At 44.3% G+C, this 15,995-nt stretch overlaps 1 protein-coding gene across 2 annotated transcripts in view; it reads left to right on the top strand.

Annotated features, from left to right (window-relative positions):
* The window catches only part of KIF13B (kinesin family member 13B), a 268,692-nt gene that overhangs the window by 121,838 nt on the left and 130,859 nt on the right, over positions 1-15,995 (top strand). For both annotated transcript variants that reach the window (XM_067462696.1, XM_060754661.2), the window contains exons 9-10: positions 1,266-1,378; positions 3,748-3,859. In XM_067462696.1, the coding sequence (XP_067318797.1) occupies positions 1,266-1,378; positions 3,748-3,859 (225 nt within the window). The remainder of the gene's footprint in view (positions 1-1,265; positions 1,379-3,747; positions 3,860-15,995) is intronic.

Here is a 15,995-nt window from a genome sequence, read left to right as displayed (position 1 = left end):
CTCTTTCAAATCTTTGATACTGCATCTATCATATACGTGTGTGTGTGTGTGAATGGCTGGATGCATCTATCATATACGTGTGTGTGTGTGTGTGTGTGTGTGTGAATGGCTTGATTATGTTTTCTTGCCCTGGTGAAGGGAGTTGTACTGGATGGCCTTAAGGCAGCATTTCTCAACCTGGGAAGTCAAGACCCCGGGGGGGGGGGTCACCAGGGGGGTGTCAGAAGGGTCATCAGAGACCACCAGAAAACACAGTATTTTCTGGTGGTCATGAGGGTTCTATGTGGGAAGTTTGCCCCAATTCAATTGGTGGGGTTCAGAATGCTCCTTGATTGTAGGTGAACTATAAATCCCAGTAACTAAAACTCCCAAATGTCAAGGTCTAGTTCCCCCAAACTCCATCTGTGTTTATATTTGGGCATACTGAGTATTTGTGCCAAGTTTGGTCCAGTTCCATCATTGTTTGAGTCCACAGTGCTCTCTAGATGTAGGTGAACTACAACTCCAAAACTCAAGGTTAATGCCCACCAAACCCTTCCAGTATTTTCTGTTGGTCATGGGAGTCCTGTGTGGCAAGTTTGCTTCAATTCCATCGTTGGTAGAGTTCAGAATGCTCTTTGATTATAGGTGAACTATAAATCCCAGCAACTACAACTCCCAAATGACAAAAGCATAATTTTTTGGTCACTCCTTGTGTTGTGAGACGTTTTGTTGCCAAATTTGGTGTGATTTTGTTCATTGGTTCTTTTGTTTTTAAGGTACTCATTATGCACAGAGCATTTTTATATATATAGATGATGATAATAATAATAATGTAAAATACTGTAAATGTAATAATAAAGAGAGTAAAATAATACATGGAATAAAAATTATTAACAGAGTAAAATAATAAATAACTTTGACCCGAGTATAAGCCGAGGGGAGCTTTTTCAGCCTAAAAAGGGGGCTGAAAAACTAGGCTTATACTCGAGTGTATGCGGTAATTGCAAAAGAATTCATTTCGCATTTCAGAATCATGAGACTATATGTAATCAAAAAATGATGGTCTTCTGTGTGTTTTAATCCAAACTTTCAAGGAATTCATCAGTGGGCTGATCTCCTTTTCCTAGAAGTCTAGAGTTGGAAGAGACCCCATTCCAACCCCATTCTGCTAGGCAGGAAGACACAATCCAAGCCCTCCTGACAGATGGACATCTTGCCTCTATTTAGAAACCCCCACAGCAAAGAGGATGTTAAGAGTCTAACTCTTCTTTTTCTTTTCACAGACGTCGGGTGAGAAAGTGGGCAAGCTCAGCCTCGTGGACTTAGCCGGCAGCGAAAGGGCAACCAAGACCGGTGCCGCGGGGGACAGGCTGAAGGAGGGGAGCAACATCAACAAGTAAGGCTTTGTGAGGAAGGAACTCCGTGTCTTGAAACAGTTGAATAGCAAACAGGATGCATGTATCTCAGCACTCACTCAACTCACTCATTCATGAGGTTCCCCACAAATCGAAAATAGAGCAAGGAAGGAGAGTTGTGCAACCCTGAAATCTGGAGGAAAAGAAGAAAACTGTACCTGGATTTCTCTAGATTTCCCCACTCACTTGATACCTGTTTCTTGCGTATTTTCTTTTCCTTTCCTTTCATATTTCTTTCAAGAGCTGGCAACCTTATATTTGCACTTATGTCAATATCAGAAATCGGCAGCAAAAAGGGGTTGGATTCAGAACAAAACAACCCAGAACAAGGGAAATATAAAATTTGTACTATATCTCCCAGTACCCTTGTTACTTTTACAAGTTTTATAAGTTCATATTGAGATTGTTTTATCCATTGTTTGGATTTGATTGGTTGCTTTGTCTGTTTTTTTTTTGTTTTGTTGTTGTTGTTGTTGTTTTGGCATTGAATAGTTGCCATTGTGTTATTGTTGTTGTAAACTGCCCTGAGTCCCCTCGGGGAGATAGGATGGGTTATAAATTTATTTATTTAAAATATTTATATTCCGCCCTTTTCACCCTGCAGGGGACTCAAGGCAGAATACAATGCACATATACATGGCAAACATTCAATGCCACTTAGGCATACAAGATATATAGACAGACACAGAGGCAATTTAACATTCCAGCCTTTTCCGGCTTCATGAGGGTATGCTCGATACCGGCCACAGGGGGAGCTGCTGCTTCACCGTCCACTTGTGACACCAAGTCCTTTGATGGAGTACTTCCTCATTCTTATGCACAGTGCTGGATGGTTTTATGGCGTCGTAAATTAGTTAAATTAGCCTCCCCACATCAAACAGTATCTAAATTTCCTACTTGACAGATGCAACCATCTTTCAGGCTGCTTAAGCTAGATTATTAATGGTCAGGAGCTTACTCCGACCCGGGCTGGCTTTGAACTAATGACTTCTCGGTCGGTAGTGATTTAATGCAGCTGGCTACTAACTGTTGTTGTTGTTGGCTAGCAGATACTAGAGAGACAGAATGGTATAGCGATTGATAACACTATGTAATAAGATATTTCCAGGACCACCCCCGATAAGTGAAAATCCGTGAAGTAGTGACGCTATATTAATTTTATTATTTATATATTATTTTAACATATGTATAAGAAGTGTGCATTAGCAGTCTAGTCCTCGCACTTCCTTACCTACCTCCAGAGCCACGCGGGCATCAGCAGTCCAGGCAGGCAGGCGCCCTCGGCATGGGCCAGAAGGAACAGCCGCACAAGCACTCCAAGTCGCGGGAGGGCAAGCGGAGCTGGCGGAGGGGGTCCCAGCCCGCACACCAGCCACCCTTTTTGAGACCTGTTGTGAAGTAAATATTTTATATTAGTAGTTACCCAAAAAAAAAGCCACGAAACAGCGAGTCTGCGTAAAGCAAACCGCAAAGTAGCGAGGGAACTCTACTTTCAAAGTAAGTATCATGCAGTTAAACAGGAAATAACACTTTCAACTCATTTCATTTTTTCAAATTTTGTTACATGTCCAAAAACGAAATTTCCCCAAATTCTGATTCTCTTTCCCGCAATATAGCACCGGGATTGTGGCATAGCTGGCTGAGTGTCAGCTGCATTAAGATCACTCTGACCAAAAGGTCATGAGTTTGAAGCCAGCCTGGGTTGGAGTGGGTTTCCAACCAATTATGTGTAGCCTGTTGTCGACCTCTGCAACCCGAAAGACAGTTGCATCTGTCAAGTAGGAAAATTAGGCACCACCTTGTGTGGGGAGGCTAAATTAACTAATTTATGAGGCCATAAAAAAGACTCCAGCAAAAGCATGCGGGGAATGCGGAAGTACTTCATCAGTGTTGCAGATGGACAATGAAAGCAACAGCTCCCCTGGCGGCCAGAAAAGTTAAATTGCCTCTGTGTATGTCTGTATACATTGTATGTCAATTGGCATTGAATGTTTGCCATATATGTGTACACTGTAATCCGCCCTGAGTCCCCTGCGGGGTGAGAAGGGTGGAATATAAATACTGTAAATAAATAAAAAAACTAAATAAATATTATTTTCTCTTCTAGTTCCAGCGTCTATAAGTGCTTAGTCTTAGTGTGATGATTGTTTACTTCACTCTGTGTCTATCCATGGTAAGGTTTGATCCACAGTGGTTTTGCACACAAAAGCCCAGATACCAGTGACATGGCTGTGACCCAAAACAATGCAACTTGAATCTTCCTGTTAGATGTAAGAAGGGTCAGGTGCTGCTCAACTTGTGTGAAACCATATTTGTGGGTCATAATGTTTCAAAACGTTTTTCCACGCAGGTCCCTCACAACTCTGGGATTGGTCATTTCTGCTCTTGCGGATCAGGCTGCTGGCAAAAACAAGAACAAATTTGTCCCATACCGCGACTCCGTGCTCACGTGGCTACTCAAAGTAAGTCCACAGTTCATTCAGCATCTCAGATAGTAAGAAATGTCAATTGGTGACTGTAATTCTTTTCTTTTCTGTCTCTGGGCTTGCCAGAACTTTTATATCCCATTCTTCTCTACCTCCGAGGAGGGACTCAGAACGGCTAACAACAGCAAAAAGTCAATGCTACACAATAAATAACATTTTAAAAACAACATACATAATAAATCTATATAAATAAAAATGTCATGTTCGTTTGTGGGACTAACATAACTCAAAAACCACTGGGCGAATTGACACCAAATTTGGACACAATACACCTATCAGGCCAACGAGTGACCATCACTCATAAAAATACTGAAAAACGCAGCGGAAGAGACTTAAAAAGCCAAAAAAATAAATAAAAATACACTACAATGCATTCACATAACCACATTGTTCCCCTTGACATTAAGTCCAGTCGTGTCCGACTCAGGGGTGTGGGTGGGGTCTTGGTGCTCATCTCCATTTCTAAGCCCAAGAGCCGGCGTTGTCCGTAGATACCTCCAAAGTCATGTGGCTGGCATGAACGCATAGCGCACCGTTACTTTCCTGCTGGAGAGGTACCTATTGATCTACTCACATTTGCATGTTTTCAAATTACTAGGTTGACAGAAGTTGGGGCTAACAGCAGGAGCTCATACCGCTCCCCAGATTTGATCCTGCGACCTTTCGGTTAGCAAGTTTAAGAGTTCAGCGGTTTAACCCACTGCACCACTGGGGGCTTTGGCATAACCATATATGTATTTATGCATAAACACATATACACAAATATATACACACACAAGACACACATACACAGACTGGGCCAAAGCAACACATGGCAGGGGACAACTAGTAAGTTATAAAGTACATATAAAAAGTTTGCCGAGTTAAAAACATTATCCAACTCAATCCAAACATTGTTGTCCAATAACTCGTAGTCTTTACCTGTTCTATCTATCAATCTGCGAATACCTGATTCCAAAGCCAGGATTTCAGTTTCTTCCTGAAGGTCAGGAGAAAGGGGGCAGACCTAACCTCTTTGGGGAGAGAGTTCCATAGCTAGGGGGCCACCACAGAGAAGGCCCTGTCTCTCGTCCCTACCAGACGCAACTGCGAAGAGAGTGGGACTGAGAGCAGGGCCTCTCTGGAAGATCTTAAAGTCCTTGATGGTTTATAGGGGAAGATACCTTCGGACAGGTGATGATGATGCTAATAATAATAATAATAATAATAATAATAATAATAATAATAATATAATCTTTATTTATATACCGCCACCATCTCCCCAATGGGGACTCGGGACAACTTACATGAGGATAGAAGCTGTCTCTCAACCTGTTTGTCTTTGTTTTTAATCATCCTATATACCATCTGCCAGAGCCCCCGGTGGTGCAGTGGGTTAAACTGCTGAACTTGCTGACCGAAAGGTCACAGGTTCGAATTGAGGATTAGCATGAGCTCCCACTGTTAGGCCCAGCTTCTGCCAATCTAACCATTCGGAAACATGCAAATGTTAGTAGATCAATAGGTACTGCAAAGCAGGTGAACATAGCTTTGAACGAAACATGCAGAATAAACACAGGATGTCTTAAACTTACACCGGTTGATAAACTCTACAAGCTAGCTGGCATGGCCCACCCCCACCCCCCGATGTGCGATGGGAAGTTGCTGCTAAATGTGAGAAAAATAAGGTTGAAAACTGTGAAAGCCACCCACTACATAGATACCAGCGTCCTCCCAGTAGACTCAAATCAAGGAAAAGCTTTATGAGGACCACCACTCCTCTTGGCGTCCCCGCAGCAACAACAAAGGTATCCCTCTGGGCAGCTAAACCAGGAAAGCCACAATAGTTGTGCATGCTCCTGGCTTGTGTTGAAACCTTCTGACTGCTGCAAATCTTCCAACTCCATAATATATTCAGGATGGTGTTTACTTTTGCCTGGAACACTCTCGCTTTTATAAAGACCTGCACATGCAACCCTTGATGTTCTCTTACATGGCATCTCATGCCAGTTCATTCACAATCCATCTCTGACTGGTTTGTGCGTTGGTTCTCTTAGAGATGACATATAGAAACAACATCCCGTCTCCCCCTCCAGCTCTTTGATCACGGAGTTCTTAACCTCGCATAACCCAAGTTTACCTAGTGTCATGGCTAACTTCAACGGTTTCGGGTAAGATGATTAGCCTTTTGCTTCTGCTCAGTAGGGAGCGGGTATAATCGGTGACCGCATGCAGCCATTGCAGGTCAAGGGAAAGCGCCGGAAGAGGTCAGCTAAACATTTCCTTGCAAAGGCAGCAGGGAGTGGTTGCTCTCTGTGTCCCAGGAGGAAACCCAGGGTGGTGCATGCAGATGGAGAAGCTGAGCTCAGGGAAGGATGAAATAATCCTACAGCAGTGTTTCTCAACCTGGAGGTCGCGAGGGAGTGTTAGAGGGGTCACCAAAGACCATCAGAAAACATAGTATTTTCTGTTGATCATGATCTGTGTGGAATCATAGAATCATAGAATCAAAGAGTTGGAAGAGACCTCATGGGCCATCCAGTCTAACCCCATTCTGCCAAGAAGCAGGAATATTGCATTCAAATCACCCCTGACAGATGGCCATCCAGCCTCTGCTTAAAAGCCTCCAAAGAAGGAGCCTCCACCACACTCCGGGGCAGAGAGTTCCACTGCTGAACGGCTCTCACAGTCAGGAAGTTCTTCCTCATGTTCAGATGGAATCTCCTCTCTTGTAGTTTGAAGCCATTGTTCCGCGTCCTAGTCTCCAGGGAAGCAGAAAACAAGCTTGCTCCCTCCTCCCTGTGGATTCCTCTCACATATTTATACATGGCTATCATATCCCCTCTCAGCCTTCTCTTCTTCAGGCTAAACATGCCCAGCTCCTTAAGCCGCTCCTCATAGGGCTTGTTCTCCATACCTTTTATCATTTTAGTCGCTCTCCTCTGGACACATTCTAGCTTGTCAATATCTCTCTTGAATTGTGGTGCCCAGAACTGGACACAATATTCCAGATGTGGTCTAACCAAAACATTTGGTCCAATTCTATCAGTGGGGTTCAGAATGCTATTTCATTGTGGGTGAACTATAAATCCCAACAATTACAACTCCCAAATGGCAAGGTCTATTTTCTCCAAACTCTACCAGTGTTCATATTTGGGCATATTGAGTATTTGTGCCAAGTTTGATCCAGATCAATTGTTGCTTCAGTCCACAGTGTTCTCTGGAAGTAGGTGAACTACAACTCCAAAAAACTCAAGGACAATGTCCACCAGACATTCCCAGTATTTTCTCTTGGCCATGGGAATTCTGTGTGCCAAGTTTGATTCCATCACTGGCGGAGTTCAGAAGGTTCTTTGATTTTAGGTGAACTATAAATCCCAGCAACTCCAGCATTACCAAATGACAAAATCAATCACCCCCAACCTTGGCAGTATTCAAATCTGGGCGTACTGGGTATTTGTGCCAAATTTGTTCCAGTGACTGAAAATACATCCTGCATATAAGATATTTACATTACGATTCATAGAACAATAGCAAAATTACAGTTGTGAAGTAGCAATGAAAATAACATTATGGTTGGGGGTCACCACAACATGAGGACCTGTAGTAAGGGGTCGCGGCATTAGGAAGGTTGAGAAACACTGTCCTAGAGTGTTCCTTTACCACTGCTCCTTTACCATTGTTTGTCAATGGTAAAGGAGAAACACTGCTCCTTTACTTGGTCACGGTAGTCCACGCTCTGGTTACATCCCGTTTAGACTACTGCAACGCTCTCTACGTGGGGTTGCCTTTGAAGACGACTCGGAAGCTCCAATTAGTCCAACGCTCGGCAGCCATGTTACTAACAGGAGCAGAGCGTAGGGAGCATACAACTCCTCTGCTGTACCAGCTCCACTGGCTGCCGATCTGCTACCGGGCTCAATTCAAAGTGCTGGCGTTGGCCTTTAAAGCCCTAAACGGTTCTGGCCCAACCTACCTATCCGAACGTATCTCAGCCTATCAGCCCACCAGGACCCTAAGATCTTCTGGGGAGGCCCTGCTCTCTATCCCGCCTGCTTCACAGGTGCGGCTGGCGGGGACGAGAGACAGGGCCTTTTCTGTGGTGGCCCCTCGACTATGGAACGCCCTTCCCATGGAGGTAAGATCAGCCCCCTCGCTGATGGTGTTCCGAAGAAGATTAAAAACCTGGATGTTTGGACAGGCATTTGGTTAATTCGGTGCAATGAATGTGATGATTAAAGGATTGGTAATATGGACGACGAAACTGGATCACGATTTTAGTCAGGAGATGCATTGGATTGTTATTGATGTACCAATATTGTGTATTATGTTTTTATGGTTTTAAATTGTATACTGTTGACTATTGTATTTGGTATTTTGTTGTAAACCGCGTTGAGTCGCCAGCTAGGCTGAGAAACAGCGGTATACAAGTACAGTAAATAAATAATAAATAAATAGAGTGTCAGCCAAACATTCAAACAATTACATTAGGCACGGGCAAACTTCGGCCCTCCGGGTGTTTTGGATTTCAACTCCCACAATTCCTGACAGCCGGTAGGCTGTTAGGAATTGTGGGAGTTGAAGTCCAGAACACCCAGAGGGCCGAAGTTTGCACATGCCTGCACTACATTTTGCTGCATCTCCAAAGAAGGGAGGTAGACTTTGCTTGAACAAAAGTACCACAACGTGATCTTTCACAGTAAGTCGTAGTTAGCACGAATGCATTGCCTCGTGGTTCTGCTTCAGTGACCTTCTCTTGGCTTATTCTTTTCTTCCTGTGGCAATGAAGATGCAGATGAGTGGGTTCAGACTTCCCACTTGGGTGACCTTTTCATGGCCATTTCCCTAATTCTGCCCCGGAGCTAATATTTTAGTTTGACCTTATCAGTACGAAGGCATCACAGCTTAGTCTTATGAAGAGATGTGAGAACTCTGCAGAAGGGCAAAGAGTTGTAGACTTCTCCTTGTTGAAATAATAGCAAACCGTTCAATAGTGCCACCTTTCCCAGCCTGGTGCTTCCTAGATGGTTCAGACTACAATTCCCATAATCCCACAACCAGATGGGTTTTGTCGAAGGCATTCATGGCCGAATCACTGGGTTTTTGTAGGTTTTTCGGACTAGAGGTCTAGAGGCATTATCTCCTGACATTTCGCCTGCATCTATGGCAAGCATCCTCAGAGGTAGTGAGGTCTGTTGGAACTAGGAAAATGGGTTTATATATCTGTGGAAAGACCAGGGTGGGACAAAGGACTCTTGTCTGCTGGAACTAGGTGTGAATGTTTCAACTGACCACCTTGATTAGCATTTCATGGCCTGGCAGTGCCTGGAGCAATCTTTTGTTGAGAGGTGATTAGGTGTCCCTGATTGTTTTCCCTCTGCTGTTTTAATTTTAGAGTTTTTTAATACTGGTAGCCAAATTTCGTTCATTTTCATGGTTTCCTCCTTTCTGTTGAAATTGTCCACATTCTTCTTGTGGATTTCAGTTGCTTCCCTGTGTAGCCTGACATGGTGGTTGTGAGAGTGGTCCAGCATTTCTGTGTTCTCAAATAATATGCTGTGTCCAGGTTGATTCATCAGGTGCTCTGCTATGGCCGATTTCTCTGGTTGAGTTAGTCTGCAGTGCCTTTCATGTTCCTTGATTCGTGTCTGGGCAATGCTGCGTTCGGTGGTCCCTGTGTAGACTTGTCCACAGCTGCATGGTACACGGTAGACTCCTGCAGAGGTGAGAGATCCCTCTTGTCCTTTGCTGAACGTAGCATTTGTTGGATTTTCTTGGTGTGTCTGTAGATAGTTTGTATGTTGTGTTTCCTCATCAGCTTCCCTATGCGGTCAGTGGTTCCCTTGATGTATGGCAAGAACACTTTTCCTCTGGGTGGATCTTTATCTTGACTCTCGCGGCTTGTTCTCGGTCTTGCAACTCTTCTGATGTCTGAGGTGGAGTATCCATTGGCCTGGAGAGCCCAGTTGAGGTGGTTCAGTTCATCTTGGAGGAGGTGGGGTTTGTAGATTCCTTTGGTCTGGTGAAGAATTCACACCTAGCTCCAGAAGACAAGAGTTCTTTGTCCCACCCTGGTCTTTTCACAGAACCAGTTTCCTAGTTCCAACAGACCTCACTACCTCTGAGGGTACTTGCCATAGATGCAGGCAAAATGTCAGGAGAGCAAGACTTCAACAATATACCTACTATGTTCCTTCGCTACTTAGTGGTTCGCTTATAGCAGACTCGCTGTTTCGCAAGGAGCAGCGAGGTAGCACTGTATAGCTGCTCCCCGTTCTTTCCTCACCAGCTTGGTGAGGAATGGGCCTCTGAGGCGGGGAGCAGGGGAGGTGGTGAGGAAGAGGAGGCCACCGCCAAAGAGGGCCTCAGTGGCAGTGTCCTCTTCCTTATCCCTCCACTGCACCCAGCCTGGCGAGGAAGGGACCTCTGAGGCTTTGTAGAGAAATGCTTTCCTTTCGGTTTTGGGATCTGGAAATGCCTTATATTGATTTATGGGAAAGAGTTGCCTCAGTTGGGTCAACGTTGGAATTTCTGCTTAGACTTGGTACATTTCCATGGTACTGACTTAAGGTTATAGCTAGTCACAGAACTGGTCTTATATATTCATGCTTCGGAGTGTTAAAGTTTTATAGAAAATTTTCTCAGTGTGCATTCACACTGTAGAGATAATGCGGTTTGACGGCACTTTAACAAATATGGTTGGGAGTTGTGTTTTGGTGAGGCACCAGCAACAAACGTCTTGCAAAACTACAACGCCTATAATTCCATAACATTGAGCCATAGCAGTTAAAGAGGTGCCAAGCGGCATTAATACTGCAATGTAGATGCACCTTTAGAAGTTGTATATAGTGTTCTTTGGCCGCGGTGGTGCAATGGGTTAAAGGTTAGCAGTTCGAAGCTGCGGGTTGGGGTGAGCTCCCAACTGTTTGCCATATCTCTTGCCAACCTAGCAGTTCGAAAACATGGAAATGTGAGTAGATCAATAGGTACCACTTCTGCAGGAAGTTAATAAAGGTATCCATGCAGCCATGTTGGCAACACGACTAGGAGGTGTCTATGGACAATAGACTCCCCAGCTTGGAAGCAGAACAAGATGGCCAGAGTTGAGCATTGGCTCCAGAAAGCCGGAGATGAAAGGGGAAGCCTTTACCTTTGTTCTGTGTAGTTGTATGTCATTGTTATTCCACTGTATTAAAGGCATTGAATATTAGCTTATCTGTGTATGTTGTAATCCACTCTGAGTCTACTTGGGGAGATAGAGCGGAATATAAATAAAGTTGTTGTTATTGTTGTTGTTGTTAAGCCGTGTTATGGAATGCCTCTCTTCAACTGGATTTCAGATTGAGGAAAGCAACTTATTCTCTTGGCTATTTTTTAAAATCAAACCACACCATGGTTAGATTTGGGAAGGAATCCCACTGGAGCATTGCAGTGCACCCAAATACCTGGGAGTCACCCTGGACTGTGCTCTGACCTACAAGAAGCACTGCCTGAATATAAAGCAAAAAGTGGGTGCTAGAAACAATATCATACGAAAGCTGACTGGCACAACCTGGGGATCACAACCAGACACAGTGAAGACATCTGCCCTTGCGCTATGCTACTCTGCTGCTGAGTATGCATGCCCAGTGTGGAACACATCTCACCACGCTAAAACAGTGGATGTGGCTCTTCATGAGACATGCCGCATTATCACGGGGTGTCTGCGCTCTACACCACTGGAGAAATTACACTGTTTAGCTGGTATCGCACCACCTGACATCCACCGGGAAGTAGCAGCCAATAGTGAAAGGACCAAGGCAGTGACATCTCCAGTCCATCAACAACTTAAATCAAGAAATAGTTTTCTAAGATCTACAGAGACACTCGTTGGAACACCTCAGCAAGCGAGAGTCCAAAAGTGGCAGGCTCAAACCCAGAACCTCAACCAATGGCTGATACCAAATGAGAGACTTCCTCCTGGGCACACAGAAGACTGAGCGACTTGGAAGGCGCTGAACAGACTGCGCTCTGGCACCACGAGATGCAGAGCCAATCTTAAGAAATGGGGCCACAAAGTGGAATCCACAACATGCGAGTGTGGAGAAGAGCAAACCACTGTCCACCTGCTGCAATGCAACCTGAGCCATACTACATGCACAATGGAGGACCTTCTTGTGGCAACACCAGAGGCACTCCAAGTGGCCAGATACTGGTCAAAGGACATTTAATCAACTACCAAGCTTGCAAATTTTGTGTTTTGTCTGTCTGTTTGTTTGTTTTGTTCTGTTAGAAATGTAATACAATTGTCTGGTTGCCCCTGACATGATAAATAAACCTTGGTTAGACGGGGAGAAAACCTGGAAAATGCACAGAAACCTGGACTCGAAGCTGGCAGTGCCTGGCATCACATTTAAAATCCAGATAAATACAATGAGTTATTTCTTTGTACATAGTACAGCAGAAGGAAGGGGGGGGATCAAACCAGATTTGCTTTTGCTTTCTGCCAGCACATTTTTGGCTGGCTTAGTCATCTTGCGCAACCTTTCCGTTTCCTACTCTCTATCCCTAGTCTTGCAGATGTGTTTTATTTCAGTTGATTACCATTTAAAGGTCAATTCCGAGATGGCTTGGAATTCTTCCTTTGGAGCTCTTGCTTTGGTTGAATTATCATGTCTTGTACACCAGAGCAGGAATACCTCTGACCTTAAGCACCACACCAGCTTGGTAAAATCAGCAAGCAGTTTATTGAAGAATATAAGCAGGCAAAGCAGTAAAATTAGCAAAAAACAGTCAAGTTCCAAAAGCAAAGGTTAGTCCATGAGTTTCAAAAAAAGATCCATACATACAAAAATCCACGAAACAGGCACAAGAATCCATGAACCAAGGCAGCGAGAAAAATCCAATACAAAAATCAGGAGCTTGGTAAAAACTTGGTACATGAAACAAAGAACACTTGAAAGCAAGATCGTCATGAAATTCCAACGTTGACCCAACTGAGGCAACTCTTTCCCATATTTATTTATTATTTGTCGTGTCAGAGCAACCAGTCCATTATATTACATTTCTAACAGAACAAAGCAAACAAACAGACAAATACAAAACTTGTGAGTTTGGTAGTTGGTTAAATGTCCTTTGACCAGTATCTGGCCACTTGGAGTGCTTCCGGTGTTGCTGCAAGAAGGTCCTCCATTGTGCATGTAGCAGGGCTCAGGTTGCATTGCAGCAGGTGGTCAGTGGTTTGCTCCTCTCCACACTAGCATGTCGAGGATTCCACTTTGTAGCCCCATTTCTGAAGGTTGGCTCTGCACCTTGTGGTGTCAGAGCGCAGTCTGTTCAGCACCTTCCAAGTCGCTCAGTCTTCTGTGTGCCCGGGAGGGAGTCTCTCATTTGGTATCAGCCATTGGTTGAGGTGCTGGGTTTGAGCCTGCCACTTTTGGACTCTCGCTTGCTGAGGTGTTCCAGCGAGTGTCTCTGTAGATCTTAGAAAACTATTTCTAGATTTAAGTCATTGACGTGCTGGCTGATACCCAAACAGGGGATGAACTGGAGATGTCTCTGCCTTGGTCCTTTCACTATTGGCTGCTACTTCCCGGCGGATGTCAGGTGGATGTCAACTCTTTCCTATGAATCAATATAGAATCAAAGAGTTGGAAGAGACCTCATGGGCCATCCAGTCCAACCCCCTGCCAAGAAGCAAGAATATTGCATTCAAACCACCCCTGACAGATGGCCATCCAGCCTCTGTTTATAAGCTTCCAAAGAAGGAGCCTCCACCACACTCCGGGGCAGAGACTTCCACTGCTGAATGGCTCTGGCATTTCAAGATCCCAAAACTGAAAGGAAAGCATTTCTCTTTACCTTACCAGCAGATAAACGTTTCTTATCTTTTTTTCTCCTGTAAACGAACTGATTTTCTTTGTGCCTGAGCACTCTGTCTCTGTTTGCCTTCTATCTACACTCTCATTAACTTCTGCACCTGATGAATCATCTTAACTTGACTCTCATTAACTCCTGCACCTCACAAATCATCTTCAGACAGTTGCTCTGAGAAAGACTGTGAAGGGCCTCTCCCAAGAATGTGACCTTATGAATCTTCCAGAGATTAACTCGGGCCCATTGCCAACAGACCCAGGCCCACCATCAGGAACATCAGACACAATCACAGGATGAACAGGCTGACAAACAATATCATGGGATACCTTGACAAGATTTGTTCAGAAAGGACTTGCCTTTGCCTTCCTTTGAGGCTGAGAGAGTGACTTGCCCAACATCTTCTAATGGATCTCCATGACTTGAATGGGGATTTGAACCCTGTTCTCAGAGCCATATCCAGTGCTCAAACCACTTCATCATGCTGGCTCTGTAGGTCCAAAATGGGACTTGTGTCTACACTGTAGAACAGTGTTTCTCAACCTTCCTAATGCCGTGACCCCTGAATACAGTTCTTCATGTTGTGGTGACCCCCAACCATAAAATAATTTTCGTTGCTACTTCCATAACTGTAATTTTGCTTCTGTGCTGAATCGTAATGTAAATATCTGATATGCAGGATGCATTTTCATTCACTGGACCATATTTGGCACAAATACCTGATACACCCAAATTTGAATACTGGTGGGGTTGGGGTGGGATTGATTTTGACATTTCGGAGTTGTAGTTGCTGGGATTTATAGTTCAGCTACAACCAAAGAACCTTCTGAACTCCGCCAGTGATGCAATTCAACCAAACTTGATACACAGAACTTCCCATGACCAGTTGAAAATACTGGATTTGGTGGGCATTGACCTTGAGTTTTGAAGTTGTACTTCACCTACATCCAGAGAGCATTGTGGACTCAAACAATGATGGATCTGGACCTAACTTGGCACAAATACTCAATATGCCCAAATGTGGTGTTTGTGGAAAATAGAATCTTGACATTTGGGAGTTGTAGTTGCTGGGATTTATAGTTCAGCTACAACCAAAGAGCATTCTGAACTCCACCAATGATGCATTTCAACCAAACTTGGCACACAAAACTTCCCATGACCAATTGAAAATACTGGATTTGGTGGGCATTGACCCTGAGTTTTGGAGTTGTAGTTCACCTACATCCATTATAGACTCAAACAATGATGGCTCTGGACCAAACTTGACACAAATACTCAATATACCCAAATGTGAACACTGGTGGTGTTTGGAGAAAGTAGACCTTGAGATTTGGGAGTTGTAGTTGCTGGGATTTATAGTTTACCTACAATCAAAGAGCATTCTGAACCTTGCCAATGACAGAATTGGACCAAACTTCCCACACAGAACCCCCATGACCAAGATAAAATACTATGTTTTCTGATCGTCTTTGGCGACCTCTCTGACACCCCCAGGGGTCCCAACCTCCAGGTCAACAATTGCTGCTGTAGAATGAATGCAGTTCAATACTACTTCAACTTCCTTGGATATGAAATACTGGGTGTGGTGAGATGTGTTCCACACTAGGCATGCGTACTCAGCAGCAGAGTAGCATAGCACAAGGGCAGATGTCTTCACTGTATCTGGTTGTGATCCCCAGGTTGTGCCAGTCAGCTTTCGTATGATATTGTTTCTAGCACCCACTTTTTGCTTGATGTTCAGGCAGTTCTTCTTGTAGGTAAGAGCATGGTTCAGAGTGACTCCCAGGTATTTGGGTGCGCTGCAATGCTCCAGTGGGATTCCTTCCCAGGTAATCCTCAGAGGTCGGGATGCTTGTCTATTCTTAAAGTGAAAGGCACATGTCTGTGTTTTAGATGGATCCGGGATCAGTTGGTTTTCCCTGTAATAGGCAGTAAGAGCACCTAGAGCTTCAGAGAGCTTCTGTTCAACCATCTCAAAGCTCCCTGCTTGAGCGGTAATGGCACGATCATCAGCATAGATGAAACTCTCTGTCCCTTCTGGCAGTGGCTGGTCATTTGTGTAAAATGACCACCACACCAAAACAGTGGATGTGGCTCTTAATGAGACATGCCGCATTATCACGGGATGTCTATGCCCTACACCACTGGATTAATTACACTTTTTAGCCGGTTTTGCACCACCTGACATCCACCGGGAAGTAGCAGCCAATAGTGAAAGGACCAAGGCAGAGACATCTCCAGCTCATCCCTTGTTTGGGTATCAGGCAGCATGTCAATGACT

This window comes from Anolis sagrei, chromosome 1 (genome assembly GCF_037176765.1).
Source record: "Anolis sagrei isolate rAnoSag1 chromosome 1, rAnoSag1.mat, whole genome shotgun sequence".
NCBI classification, from domain to species: Eukaryota; Metazoa; Chordata; class Lepidosauria; order Squamata; family Dactyloidae; genus Anolis; species Anolis sagrei.
The sequence above is the reverse complement of the archived record's forward strand: the minus strand, read 5'-3'. Positions and strand labels throughout refer to the sequence as shown.